Source organism: Phyllosticta citriasiana (assembly GCF_038021145.1).
Source record: "Phyllosticta citriasiana strain CBS 120426 chromosome Unknown IWZ02scaffold_2, whole genome shotgun sequence".
Lineage (NCBI taxonomy): Eukaryota > Fungi > Ascomycota > Dothideomycetes > Botryosphaeriales > Phyllostictaceae > Phyllosticta > Phyllosticta citriasiana.
Genome location: NW_027117279.1, coordinates 1,533,114 through 1,545,752, shown reverse-complemented (window position 1 = coordinate 1,545,752; position 12,639 = coordinate 1,533,114). Strand labels below are relative to the sequence as shown.

The 12,639-nt window shown below is 54.7% G+C and overlaps 4 protein-coding genes across 4 annotated transcripts; 3 read left to right on the top strand and 1 right to left on the bottom strand.

Moving 5' to 3' along the window:
- Positions 1–297: 297 nt before the first annotated feature.
- Positions 298–3,468, bottom strand: IWZ02DRAFT_413791 (WD40-repeat-containing domain protein). The gene is made up of 2 exons (XM_066765752.1): positions 3,420–3,468; positions 298–3,363 (listed from the first exon to the last, which is right to left on the bottom strand). Exons 1-2 carry the CDS (start codon positions 3,434–3,436, stop codon positions 501–503), a joined length of 2,880 nt encoding a protein of 959 aa, XP_066626265.1. The 5' UTR covers positions 3,437–3,468; the 3' UTR covers positions 298–500.
- An 82-nt stretch (positions 3,469–3,550) lies between these two features.
- IWZ02DRAFT_134638 (Arp2/3 complex, 34 kd subunit p34-Arc-domain-containing protein) lies at positions 3,551–5,035 on the top strand. The gene is made up of 5 exons (XM_066761663.1): positions 3,551–3,717; positions 3,796–4,040; positions 4,092–4,514; positions 4,562–4,711; positions 4,762–5,035. Exons 1-5 carry the CDS (start codon positions 3,656–3,658, stop codon positions 4,839–4,841), a joined length of 960 nt encoding a protein of 319 aa, XP_066626264.1. The 5' UTR covers positions 3,551–3,655; the 3' UTR covers positions 4,842–5,035.
- On the top strand, positions 4,957–6,269 carry IWZ02DRAFT_134678 (uncharacterized protein). The gene is made up of 2 exons (XM_066761665.1): positions 4,957–5,594; positions 5,645–6,269. Exons 1-2 carry the CDS (start codon positions 5,229–5,231, stop codon positions 6,143–6,145), a joined length of 867 nt encoding a protein of 288 aa, XP_066626263.1. The 5' UTR covers positions 4,957–5,228; the 3' UTR covers positions 6,146–6,269.
- Positions 6,270–6,758: 489 nt separating this feature from the next.
- IWZ02DRAFT_134633 (uncharacterized protein) lies at positions 6,759–10,687 on the top strand. The gene is made up of 3 exons (XM_066761662.1): positions 6,759–7,259; positions 7,385–10,443; positions 10,497–10,687. The coding sequence occupies exons 1-3, from the start codon at positions 6,917–6,919 to the stop codon at positions 10,602–10,604; spliced, it is 3,510 nt and encodes a 1,169-aa protein (XP_066626262.1). The 5' UTR covers positions 6,759–6,916; the 3' UTR covers positions 10,605–10,687.
- Positions 10,688–12,639: the final 1,952 nt, after the last annotated feature.

Genomic DNA, 12,639 nt, shown 5'->3' with positions numbered 1-12,639 from the left:
CGCCCACATTGCGCACCAACGCGACATGGCTTGTTTTGTATCAACCTGCGCAGACTTACTCTGTTAGGCGTCCGTGTGAATAGCCGAAAGATTATCGCCCGTCTCCGCATCGCAACAAGCGGTATCCGCCTGATTTCAGATATCAGATGCAACAGATTGCAAGGTTCGTCTCGGCACTTGTGTGCCATTTAATTCATGCGCCTCTTGCAGTCCCGGGCCTTGAGACGGAAGCAGTCGAAACACTACGGCGGCGCACTGAGATGGATGGAGGGAATGTTTGGAACAAGAGAGACGGTGGAGGCTTGCTTATCTCTCCCTCTATTATAGCGACCAGAGACTGGACTGAATGTCGTGTTGATTTCCGGAAAAACATGGCCCAGATATACTGCTGTCGTTTTGCTTTGAGTGAAAATAGTCTTGATCTTTCCATCTTGAATCTCGATTCTTGATTGAAAGTAGAACGCCTATTTGCTGTGCTTCCCTTTTTGACAAAATTATTTTCACGCAACATCAACAAATGCCCTCTTCTTGCGCCCCTTGTCCGCCACCTTCTCCTCCACATCCTCCAACCTAGCCACCTTTGAGCCATCCGCCTTCAGTCCGACAAACTTGACCGCCGCCGCGTTGAAACCCATCATGTCCTTCAAGCCGCCAAGCGTGGTCCTCAGATCCTCACGCATGCCCTCAAGCATCGTCTTCAACTCCTTGCTCGCCACAATCTGACGCTGATGCGTACGCAGCATGAAAAAGAGGACTCGGCAAACGAGGGGGACATTCCACTGCCTCCGGACCCAAATGTTGATGAAGCGGAACAGGCCCGGGAGCGTCGAAAACGGCAGCACGAGCAGGGCATCGTGCAGCTGAGCAGCGGGGATCTTGGCCACGGTGTTGAGGACGTGCTGCTCGGCGCTGATGCCGCCCAGTGCCATGTACAGCGGATCACGCTGCGGCGGGGCGAGGTTGACCGACGGGTTGGCTGCGCGTTTGGCCTTCCACTCGCCGACGACCTCTAGGTCCGCCAGACCCAGCTCCAGCGCCTCAATGATACGTTCACCCGCCGTCAGCGTCGCAATTGTTTGCTTGGTTGCCGCGCCCACTTCGTCCTTTTCGCCGTCTTCGCCCGTCGCCTCGCCGTCGGCGTCAAGTGACGTCGCCAGCGTCGATTCGTACAGCTCTTCCAGCTCGCGCTCGCGCTCCTCCTCGAGGAATATGGGCTCGTCGCTTTGAATCCACACCCGGACGCTCTTGTCGTGCGATGCGGTGACGAAGAAATCGCCCGTGCGACTGACGACCATGGCCCAGATCTCGCCGTGGTGTCCGTCGAGCTTTTGGATCTGCTCAAATTTGTCGCCGTCCCACGTCTTGATGGTGCGGTCTTTGGATGCGCTGAAGAAGAAGTGGCTTTCGTCTCGCGAGATGGGATGCGGGATGAAGGCTACTTGCATGATGGAATCTTGGTGTGCAAAGAACGACTTGTGGCAGTCGCCGAAGTCGAGGCCCCAAAGACGGATGTTCTTGTCGGCGGAACATGTCGCGATTAGCTTACTATCCGAGGATATGGACATGTTGAGCACGGGAAGCTTGTGGCCGTAGAGGTTGAGGAATAGTTTTAGCGAGTCGACAAAAAAGACCTTAACCGTGTTGTCGAGCGTCGCGACAGCAAGGAGACGAGAATCTGCAGAGAATCGGAGGCTCAGAATGTCGTCGTTAACTTTGAGGGTACGGGAGTGGACGAGCTTGAGCTTCGGAGTCGTGCGCTTTGTGCCAGGAATCTCTTCCTGCACAATCTCGAAATTCCAAAACTTGGCCGTCTTGTCTGCGCTTCCGGTCACGACTGACTTGCCGTCTGGATGAAGATCGAGGGTCCATATCGCGCCGTCGTGCGCTTGAACAGTGTCTACAAGCTGTGACGACGCAATGTCGAACAGCTCGAGTTCCCCGCTCTTTGTGCCGACCACGACAATCTTGTCGCCCGGGAGAAAAGCGCAACAGAGCGCATATCCACACTCGAGGGTGCGCAGGCAGGTTTGAGTCTTGACGTTCCAAATCTTAAGGCTGCCACTTGAGGCCGACGCCAACATTCGGTCATCAGAACTCAGGGCCATGGCGCGAACGTCTGTCCTGTGTCCAGGCAGGTCCACAGAATATTGACGACTGTACTCTGGCGGCTCCTCTTTTGATGCCTTCTTTGTCTTTTCTTTGGTTGGAATAGTGTAGTCTTCAAGCAAATTGTTCGTGGTGGCCACGAGAAGTTTCAATGCTTTCGACCCCCTTCCAGTCCACTCCACGGACCGCACCTTGCCTCCTGTCCGGACGATGACATACGGGGTGAAACTGTCGGCCACACTCGCGCCCGCCATGTCGTCGGCGTCGGCCATGTCCACATCTTCGCCCTTCTCCCTCAGCTTTTCCTTTCTCCTCTTCTTCTTCCTGGCCAGGCTCTTTTGAACTTCCTCATCTGATCTTATTCTCCACAACTCGACGGCCTTTTCCGACCCGTGTATCGCAATATAGTCCAGCCGAGGATGGAAACGGATTCCGAGTGTCCGGTCCTTGCCTTGTCGATTCAACGTGCCCCGGTCAATGAGGAATCTGGAACCTGCAATTTCGTCCACGTGCTTCGAGGCTGTCCGAAGGCCTTCTTGGTCAATCGCCCAGATCCTGAGCTCGCCATCGTTTCCAGCCGTGATACATCCATTGTGGTCGGGAGAGACACCGAGAGCCCAGCACTCTCCGTTAGTCTGGGCGACGTGTGTTTCGATGCAGTGCTGGGAGGTGACATCCCAAATCTTGATCAAAGCGTCCTTGCTCGTAGACAGGAGGAAGACTGGTCCGTCATCTGTGACGGTGGGCATCTCATCCTCGTCGCCATTGTCATCGGAGCTGACACGGAGAAATTGGAGACCAGTAATTTGATCCTTGTGTCCACGGAGCTTGAACAGACCGACTTCTCCAACGAGATCCCACACAATGATGTCGGTGTCCTTGGAGCCACTGGCCAGTCGCACGCCAGAGTCGTCGAAGGTCAAGTGCGTGACGGCAGATTTGTGTCCATTGAAGCTGATCAAGAGGGACGAAGTTTTCGAGTCCCACACCCTAATACTGCCGTCTGCATATCCAACGGCAAAGACATCGGGGTCTGTCTTGCTCTGCGCAATGGCAGTAACCTCAGCAGAGCAAGCACGGTCGTGCCATCGACTGAGGAGATCGCCTTTTTTCACATTCCAGCAGAGTACTTCTTCGTTCGCGCCCACGTAGGCATGGCCGGCACCAGTGAGGCGGTTCGCGCCGACATCAGGAACCCAGACAGCATTCGAAGTGGCAGAATTTACGACGCCGAAGGTGTGAGAATGCTCATACTTTCTATTCAGATTAGTCGGGCGTATGCGACGGTATGAAGGTCAAACTTGGACACGTACACGTATGATTTGACCATTGCGAAGGGTTGGTGACAGAGGCGCGTCTGTCGTCTGAACTTTTTCGAAGCTCAGAGCGAGCGGACTTTTTGGGCGATCCCGCCGCCTTTCCGCCCGCCCCACGTCCCGGTCCTTGGCACCTATAGGGCGGACCACCGTCTCCAGCTGCGTCAATACGGCTGCCTCATCACCATCCCAAGAACACCACCCGCGCCTTAAACATTGCAGCGTCGCCCACAATGCTGCTCCTGGACTATCAAAATGTGCTCATTGAGTCGCTGTTGAACGACCGCCTCTCCGGGTGCGGATTCCCCCTGCATTGCCCTCAGGTCGAGGAGCCAGCCCCCCGCGGAGACCGGAGTAGCTAACAAGACCACAGAGGAGCTCCCCCAGCCTCCATCGACCAGATTGTCTCCGACTTTGACGGCGTCACCTTCCATATTTCCACCCCCGAGTCCAAGACCAAGATTGTCGTCTCGATAGCCGTACGATGCTTCCAGGAGCTCCTTAAGTACGGAGCGCAGCAGGTGCTCGAGCGCGAATACGGTCAATACATTGTTGCACCAGAATCAGGCTATGACTTTTCGGTGCAGGTGGATCTAGAGAATTTGCCTGCGGAGCAAGGTAGCAGCTCTTATCTGCGGCACTAGACTGGATACTAATCGGGGCGTGTAGAGGCTCGCGATGAGCTGGTCCGCAAGATCTCCCTCCTGAAGCGCAACGCCATGGCTGCGCCCTTTGAGCAGGCATTCGATGAGTTCGCGGCCCTACAGGAGGAAGCGTCCAAGTACACGTCGGAATCCGCACCCCAGGGTGTCCGTGAGGGAGGCGCAGTGCGCGCAATCCACTACCGCGAGGAGGAAGCCATTTACATCAAGGCTGGCCACGATCGAGTGACGGTCATTTTCAGCACCGTCTTCAAAGAGGAAACGGATCGCATCTTTGGCAAGGTCTTCCTCCAGGAGTTTGTTGATGCTCGGAGGAGAGCCATCCAGAACGCTCCTCAAGTCCTGTTCAGGAATGATCCTCCGTTGGAACTCCAAGACCAACCAGAGGTCGCACAGTCCAGGGCAGGCGATGTCGGTTACATCACTTTCGGTGGGTTGTTACAAACAGGCATATCGCCTATGTGCTGACAAAAGCAGTTTTGTTCCCGAGACACCTGACAGTTCAACGCCGCTACGAGGTCATTTCTCATATCCAGACATTCCGTGACTATTTTCACTACCACATCAAGGCTTCCAAGGCCTACATCCACTCGAGAATGAGGAGACGCACCGCAGACTTCCTCCAAGGTAAGGGAATTCCTCTGAGGTGGGCAAGTGCAGACGCTAATCCAACCAAGTTTTGCGCAGAGCTAGGCCGGAGACGGAGGAGAAGGAAAGAAAGACGGCCAGTGGACGTACCTTCAAGGTCAACTTTTAGTGTGCGGGTGAGCAAGCCTGTGTGTAGAACTGCCGCTTGGAGAGACATAACGTGCCAGGGTGCTGCCGTGTCTGCTTTAGGGGGACGCGTTGTGAGCGCGTTGGTCATGGGACGGACACGTCAGGCCGCGCGCCGAATAATCTGGACACAGTAACCAGCACCCAACGTAAAAAACCATTCGAGTTTTTACAGAATTTCCAGCCTTCCTTCAATCCAAACCCCCGTGTCTGCCATACGTCACTGCGCAACGGTTCGTCCGTGTCTGACCCCCGCACACCGCCTTCGGCTTCCGTTGGTCTAAGCGCGCGCCCCAGGCCGTTGGATCGTTCCTTGCTCGCAGCGCGGGGCGCTTTCAACACAACTCCTCCCTTTTCTTCCGCCGCAGTCATGCGGTGGCCTTGGTCAAGAAAGGATGACCAAGAGGGTTTCTTCTTCCCCCGGTTGAAACGGGACGACGGCACCATCGACTGGGAAACCGCCTTGACGCCGCGCAACCTCGCAACCTCGGTAGCGGCTACCGCAACTACTCTCCTGGTTATTCGATTCTACAAATCCTACGTCAGGAGAATTCCGAGCGTCGATTACATCAAGCCAAAATACTTCCGGCGCAAGAGCCTGTTCGGCAAAGTCACCAGAGTCGGTGATGCAGACAACTTTCACCTGTTCCATACACCAGGCGGTCGGCTGACGGGCTGGGGTTGGCTGCCGTGGAGAAAGGTTCCGACCAGCAGAGAGGGATTGCAGGCGAATACTGTACGTCTTGCCGCAACTGCATGCTCTATTCAAACCTGACAAGAGCACAGATCCACATTCGCATAGCAGGTGTCGACGCTCCCGAACTGGCGCATTTTGGCAGACCGGCGCAACCGTACGGCCAAGAAGCTTTCGATTGGCTAAAGGACTATATTCTTGACCGACGAGTCCGCGCGTACATATATCGCCGCGACCAGTACGATCGTGTCGTCGCAACCGTGTTCGTTCGCCGAGGCATATTCCGCAAAGATGTTGGACTCGAGATGCTCAAAAACGGCCTGGCTACGGTGTACGAAGCCAAGACAGGATCTGAGTTTGGGGAGTTTGAGCACAAGTACCGGGCTGCACAGGCAAATGCGAAAGCAAACAAGGTCGGCATGTGGTCTGGAAAATCATCGAAGCTAGCCCAGTTCTTCACCAAGACGAAGAATTCGAAGGAGTTGGAGAGTCCGAGAGCATTCAAGGAGAGGATGAAGGCCATGGAGCAAAAGGCGAGTCAGGAAGAGACCAAGGGAAAGAGTGCCAAGGCAAAAGCAGGCGGTAAAAAGTGAGAGGGAGACGGCGGAACACAGCACTTGTGAAGCATTCTGGGAGATGTACATGGAAGAGGATCGTGCCGGGTCGATAATGCAGACGGTTGACGATGATGAGCATGGGGTACGAACTTGGTGGAGCTGGAGATCAGCATGGGTTGGAGTCATCTGGGCAATGATTTTGACGAGTAAATACCGTAAAGCATGACTTGAAGAACTTGACGACATGGAAAAGTCAAAAAACCCCACGGGGTAGCTACAGCACCTTAGTGCCTGAACCAGGGCGTGTGTGACACCTCAGGGTCGAGTATTTCCTGACAGCGGGCCGCAGACGTGCGACGGGAGGGAGGGGACGCGAGTCCGAAAATCGGGGTCGCCAAAAAATTGCGTGTACATGGGAGCTCTCTCACCTCCACCTCAGTCTCGATCCGCATCACAGCGCGCGGACATCGTTGACCAAGGCATTGAGTCATATGGCAGTCGTCTGGCCGGCCGTATTATTTATTAGGTAGCGTGCCCATTGAACCCTCCCGTCGTCGTGAACAAGTAACGTCAGGTTCAATCGGGTTCCGAGCTTCCATTCTGTTGCGTCTTTGTCCGCCCGGGCCTTATCCTTATCGCGAGGGATCCGCGCTTTAGTTTTTGCTGCGCTTCGAGGTCTTAACCATCTCCTTATTCCGTCACTCCCTCCTCCACTCAAGCAATCCTCTTCTCTCTCGCGAGCTCCTAGCTGAGGGTCGAAGAGGTTCAACCGGCCTCGCTGCCTCTTCCCCAATTCGTCCAGCTACAATGGCTCTCTCAGGCCGTCTCGCGCGCCGCGCGCCCAACCTCTTCCGCTCATGTCGCACTGCCGGAGCTCCCCAGACTTCTACTCGCGCCTTTACGGCCAGCGCCTCCTCGCCGCTGCTGTCTCTGAGGAAGTCAGAGGTTTCCAGAGCTTCGTGCCAGCAGCTGCGCGCCTTTTCGCGCGTCGCAGCCCTCCGCAACAAGAGCGCCGAGGCCACGGCTTCAAAGGCCTTCCTCGACAGCGGCGTCATCTCTGGTGCTCGGGATCTGGTCAATGTCAAGAAAGTCCTGGTCATTGGTTCTGGTGGTCTTAGCATTGGTCAAGCTGGAGAGTTCGACTACTCTGGTGAGTCATGCAATTTTCTGGTGAAGCTGCGGTGCGCTTGCGCGCGAAATTGTTTTCTTCTAAAAACAAAAAAAAAAAAAAAAAAAAAAAACAAAAAAAAACATGCTGATGCAGTGTCTATGCAGGCTCGCAAGCGCTCAAGGCATTGAAGGAGGCCGGCGTGCAGTCGGTGCTCATCAACCCCAACATCGCTACCATTCAGACATCGCATGTGCTTGCGGACGAGATTTACTACCTCCCCGTCACTCCCGAATATGTTACCTACGTCATTGAAAAGGAAAGGCCTGACGGCATATTCCTCAGTTTTGGTGGTCAGACTGCACTCAACCTTGGTGTCAAGCTCAACAAGATGGGTGTTTTCGAGCGCTACAACGTCAAGGTCCTGGGAACCAGCGTCAAGACTCTGGAGACTTCCGAGGACCGCGACCTCTTTGCCAAGGCTCTGAACGAGATCAACATTCCCATTGCCGAGTCCATTGCTGTCAGCACCGTTGACGAGGCTCTGGAAGCCGCGGACAAGATCGGATACCCCATCATCGTCCGTGCCGCATATGCCCTGGGAGGTCTTGGTTCTGGTTTCGCCAACAACAAGGAAGAGCTCAGGAACTTGGCTGCTCGCTCCCTAACTCTCTCGCCCCAAATCCTGGTCGAGAAGTCCCTCAGGGGCTGGAAGGAAGCCGAGTATGAGGTCGTCCGTGACGCCAGCGACAACTGCATTACGGTCTGCAACATGGAAAACTTTGATCCCCTTGGTGTCCACACCGGTGACAGTATCGTCGTCTCTCCCAGTCAGACCTTCAGCGACGAGGAGTATCACATGCTCCGCTCCGCTTCAATCAAGATTGTCCGCCACTTGGGTGTAGTTGGAGAGTGCAACGTACAGTACGCTCTACAGCCCGACGGCCTTGACTACCGCGTGATTGAGGTCAACGCTCGTCTTTCTCGCTCTTCGGCTCTTGCTTCCAAGGCTACTGGTTACCCTCTTGCCTACACTGCTGCCAAGATTGGTTTGGGACACACCCTCCCTGAACTGCCCAATGCTGTTACCAAGACTACGACCGCCAACTTCGAGCCCTCCCTGGACTACATTGTCACCAAGATGCCCCGCTGGGACCTTAGCAAGTTCCAGAACGTCAAGCGCGACATTGGCTCTTCGATGAAGTCCGTTGGTGAGGTTATGGCCATTGGTCGCACGTTTGAGGAATCTTTCCAAAAGGCTTGCCGTCAGGTCGACCCCAGGTTCCTGGGCTTCCAGGGTGACAAGTTTGAGAACCTGGATGAGGTCCTCCAGAACCCTACTGACCGCAGATGGCTTGCTGTTGGTCAAGCCATGTTCCACGAGGGATACAGCGTCGACAAGATCCACGAGCTGACCAAGATTGACAAGTGGTTCCTGTACAAGCTGCAAAACATTGTCGACTGCACCAACGACCTCAAGGAAATCGGCAGCCTCTTCGGCCTGAAGAAGGAGGTTATCCTCAAGGCCAAGAAGCTTGGTTTCTCGGACAAGCAGATTGCTCTGGCGGTCAACAGCACCGAAGACGAGGTCCGTGCCCGCAGGAAGAGCTTCGGCATCACTCCCTTTGTGAAGAAGATTGATACTCTGGCTGCCGAGTTCCCTGCTGACACCAACTACCTCTACACCACCTACAACGCTTCCTCGCACGATGTCACGTTCGACGACCACGGAGTTGTTGTCCTTGGCAGCGGTGTCTACCGTATTGGTAGCTCTGTCGAGTTTGACTGGTCCGCTGTCATGGCGACCCAGTCCCTGAACAAGCTTGGCAAGAAGACGGTCATGATCAACTACAACCCCGAGACCTACTCGACCGACTTCGACGTCGCTGACAAGCTCTACTTTGAAGAGCTCAGCTACGAGCGTGTCATGGATATCTACGAACTCGAGACTGCCTCCGGTGTCGTCGTCTCTGTCGGTGGCCAGCTCGCTCAGAACATTGCTCTCAAGCTTCAGGAGACTGGCAAGGCCAAGGTTCTCGGCACGGACCCCCAGGACATTGACAAGGCTGAAGACAGGCACAAGTTCTCTCAGATCCTCGACTCTATCGGAGTTGACCAACCTGCATGGAAGGAGCTCTCCTCGTATGAGGAAGCCAAGAAGTTTGCTTCGTCTGTTGGATACCCCGTTCTCGTCCGTCCCTCTTACGTCTTGTCTGGTGCGGCCATGACGGTCATTCGTAGCGAAAACGAGCTTGAGGAAAAGCTCACGGCTGCTGCCGATGTTTCTCCCGACCACCCCGTCGTCATCACCCAATACATTGAGGGTGCCAAGGAGCTCGACGTTGATGCCGTTGCCAGCGGTGGCAAGGTCCTTGTCCACGCCGTCAGTGAGCACGTCGAAGATGCTGGTGTCCACTCTGGTGATGCCACGCTTGTCCTTCCCCCTGTCAACCTTGACCAGAAGACTCTTGACCGCTGCAGAGAGATTGCGGACAAGGTCGCCAAGGCCTGGAACATTACCGGACCCTTCAACATGCAAATCATCAAGGCCGACGACCCTGAGGGCGGTGATGTGGCTCTCAAGGTCATTGAGTGCAACCTCCGTGCCTCCCGCTCCTTCCCCTTCGTCAGCAAGGTCCTTGGCACCAACTTCATTGACGTTGCCACCAAGGCTCTTGTTGGCCGTGACGTGCCTGAGCCTATCAACCTCATGAGTGAGAAGCGCGACTACGTGGCCACCAAAGTTCCCCAGTTCTCCTGGACTCGTCTGGCCGGTGCTGACCCCTACCTCGGCGTCGAAATGGCTTCTACTGGTGAGATGGCTTGCTTTGGAAAGGATCTAGTCGAGGCATACTGGACTTCGGTGCAGTCGATGATGAACTTCCGCGTCCCTGAGCCTGGTGAGGGTCTCTTGTTCGGTGGCGACATTAGCAAGCCCGAGCTTGTCAGGATCGTCAACTACCTTGCGCCCCTTGGCTATAAGCTGTTCGCTGCCAACGTCGAAGTCAAGAACCACATTGAGAAGTCGGCCAACGGCAACGTGTCGGTCGAGGTCATCGAGTTCCCCAAGGAGGACAAGCGCGCTCTTAGGGAGGTGTTTGAGAAGTACGACATCAAGGGCGTGTTCAACCTGGCCAAGACCAGGGCGTCGAGCTTGGTTGACGAGGACTACGTCATGAGGCGGAACGCGGTCGACTTTGGTGTGCCGCTGTTTATGGAGCCCAAGGTAAGTCTTGTCCTTCCTCCCACTAGAAGTTGAATGCTAATAATGTCACGCAGACTGCCCAACTCTTTGCCCAATGCTGCAGCGAGAAGCTGCCCCGTGCCGAGGGCATCCCCACCGAGGTCAGGAAGTGGAGCGAATTTGTCGGCAACAAGTCGTTGTAAGCCGAGTATGCGGAGGACCACAACTACATTTCACACGAAGGAGGGCTCAAAAATGCGTGGTTGGAATTTTGTAAATGATTCCTCTTTTGGCCATTTTCCTACCGAGCGACTTGGCTTTGACAAAAGAGAAAAGTCCTTTTTATGCGGGGCGGGCGTTTTTCTATGAATGAATCATCTCTTCTTCTTTTTCCTTTGTCTTGCCGTTTCTTTCCATCCCTTTTCGTCGTCTTCTGTGTCTTTTTTTGGTCGACTGCTGTATAATAAACCCATCCGCTTCATCCAGTGCGGCGCGAGCGTGATGGGAACAAAACTCAAAAGCGAGTGTCTTTCTTTTTTTTTCTTTTTTTCTTTTTTTTTTCCCCCTTCATCCAAACACATGCGAAGGAAAGCTCTGTTCGGATGACACCCTTTTTGGTGTGCGTGTATACATACACTTTGTACGATTTTACGTACCCGCCTTGGCAGGCCGGTGAGCAGAGCAGTAGCAAGTAAGCGGTCGCAACATCGTCAATAATCCCCAGGCTCGTCGTCGATGCGGACATGTATGTTCAAAACGCGGAGCTCGAACAGACAGACAGACATTCCGTCGCAATTGCCGATTTTTGGCTGTATAGTACATGCACTCAGCGCAGCGACCCAGTCCTCCTTTTGTAGGACTGGAGAGGTCGGCGGCGGTTGCGGCAGTCAGAGAGATAATTAGGATTGGGCCACGAGATCAATTCTGCGTGTCTTGCGCGGGCATGTGAGGCGTGGCCTGCTCGTGACGTGGACACGACTCGAAGCTGTCGATTTAGGGGGTTATATAAGGCGGCACGATCTCACTCACTCAGGCCAAAGTCCAGTTTCCGTTGGCTGACAAGGCGTTGGCAAGAGAGGTCCTGCGGACTCTGTTGGACGCGCGCGGCATGAAAGGTTCACACAGGTCACCTGCGGAAGTCTCTTTCTCCTGTCGCTTGTCCCTCGTGCTGACTACCACCCCCATCGAGGCAATGTCAACGACGAATAACATGGTCGGGAGATGAAGAACCCCTTCACTATCGCGGAACCGACGGCAGGGGAAGATCAGTAGACAAGGTATAACAGGCTCAGAGACGCGCGCGGGAGCGACAGCCAAAACTTGCAACTTTTCCAAGTAACGTCCGAGTCTATGATGATGATGATGATGATGATGATGAAGCCGTAGATTTGTTCTCTTTTTCACATGAGTGAGGGCTTTGGGGCTGTAGATGCAACGAGCAGCTGCTCATACCGCCAAGGTTTTATACTTGCCTGTAGACTCTCTTTCTGGGCGCGCGTGACTATGACAAGCACGAAGGGAAGCAAGTGTCGCGTGGTCGCCCAGACTGGAGTCGACGTGCTCGCCTCTCAGGTTCATCAGGGTGGACGACTCGCGAGCTGTCCACAATCGCAACTTCCGGCCACGTTTGTCAAAAGGTTACCCGATCTACGATTGCGATTTCGACAACAGTGACAGGCTGATATGATGTCAATGGACTTCACTGTCAAGAGTTTATCGAGTCTTCCGTCAGCTCCATGTTGTGGTGGAAAATCATGTATGGAAGGGCGAACGGGTCGCGTCGAGTTCGTCAACAAAGGCGGCACCGACGAACGAGGTCAAAAGCGCTGCACCAGTCCCAAGCACACGCTGAGGAAGGAGTGTACAATTCCTTCGGGTAGTTTGCTTCAAAAGCGAAAGAACTAGGTCCTTTGCGAGTGGGAAACGAGTTGCTGGGCCGGTGAGCTTTATACTATGTGCCGGACAGACGTCCCGGGCATCTCGATGACGCAATCGAGCACATGGAATCTGCCTGCTTCGGGCCATCAGCTGACGTTCCGCGTACCTGAGGCTCGAACGTTAGCTGAATCTCCCTGATTCTCGGCATGAAAGGACATTCAACAACGCTGGACTTACACAGTGGTGACGGCTTCAACAGCCAGCTTCCCGCGAAGGTCAGTGGATGGGGACTGTCTGGTTCAGATGGGGGAAAAGACGGTGGTAAATGATGCGCGACATTGTGCCACGATGATGAAGGAC

Coding starts and splice junctions, on each gene's coding strand:
- IWZ02DRAFT_134678 (XM_066761665.1), top strand. CDS start 5,229: ATGCGGTGGCCTTGGTCAAGAAAGGATGACCAAGAGGGTTTCTTCTTC. Junction 5,595..5,644: donor AGGGATTGCAGGCGAATACT/GTACGTCTTGCC, acceptor ACAAGAGCACAG/ATCCACATTCGCATAGCAGG.
- IWZ02DRAFT_134638 (XM_066761663.1), top strand. CDS start 3,656: ATGCTGCTCCTGGACTATCAAAATGTGCTCATTGAGTCGCTGTTGAAC. Junction 3,718..3,795: donor TTGAACGACCGCCTCTCCGG/GTGCGGATTCCC, acceptor ACAAGACCACAG/AGGAGCTCCCCCAGCCTCCA. Junction 4,515..4,561: donor TGTCGGTTACATCACTTTCG/GTGGGTTGTTAC, acceptor TGACAAAAGCAG/TTTTGTTCCCGAGACACCTG.
- IWZ02DRAFT_134633 (XM_066761662.1), top strand. CDS start 6,917: ATGGCTCTCTCAGGCCGTCTCGCGCGCCGCGCGCCCAACCTCTTCCGC. Junction 7,260..7,384: donor TGGAGAGTTCGACTACTCTG/GTGAGTCATGCA, acceptor GTGTCTATGCAG/GCTCGCAAGCGCTCAAGGCA. Junction 10,444..10,496: donor CGCTGTTTATGGAGCCCAAG/GTAAGTCTTGTC, acceptor AATGTCACGCAG/ACTGCCCAACTCTTTGCCCA.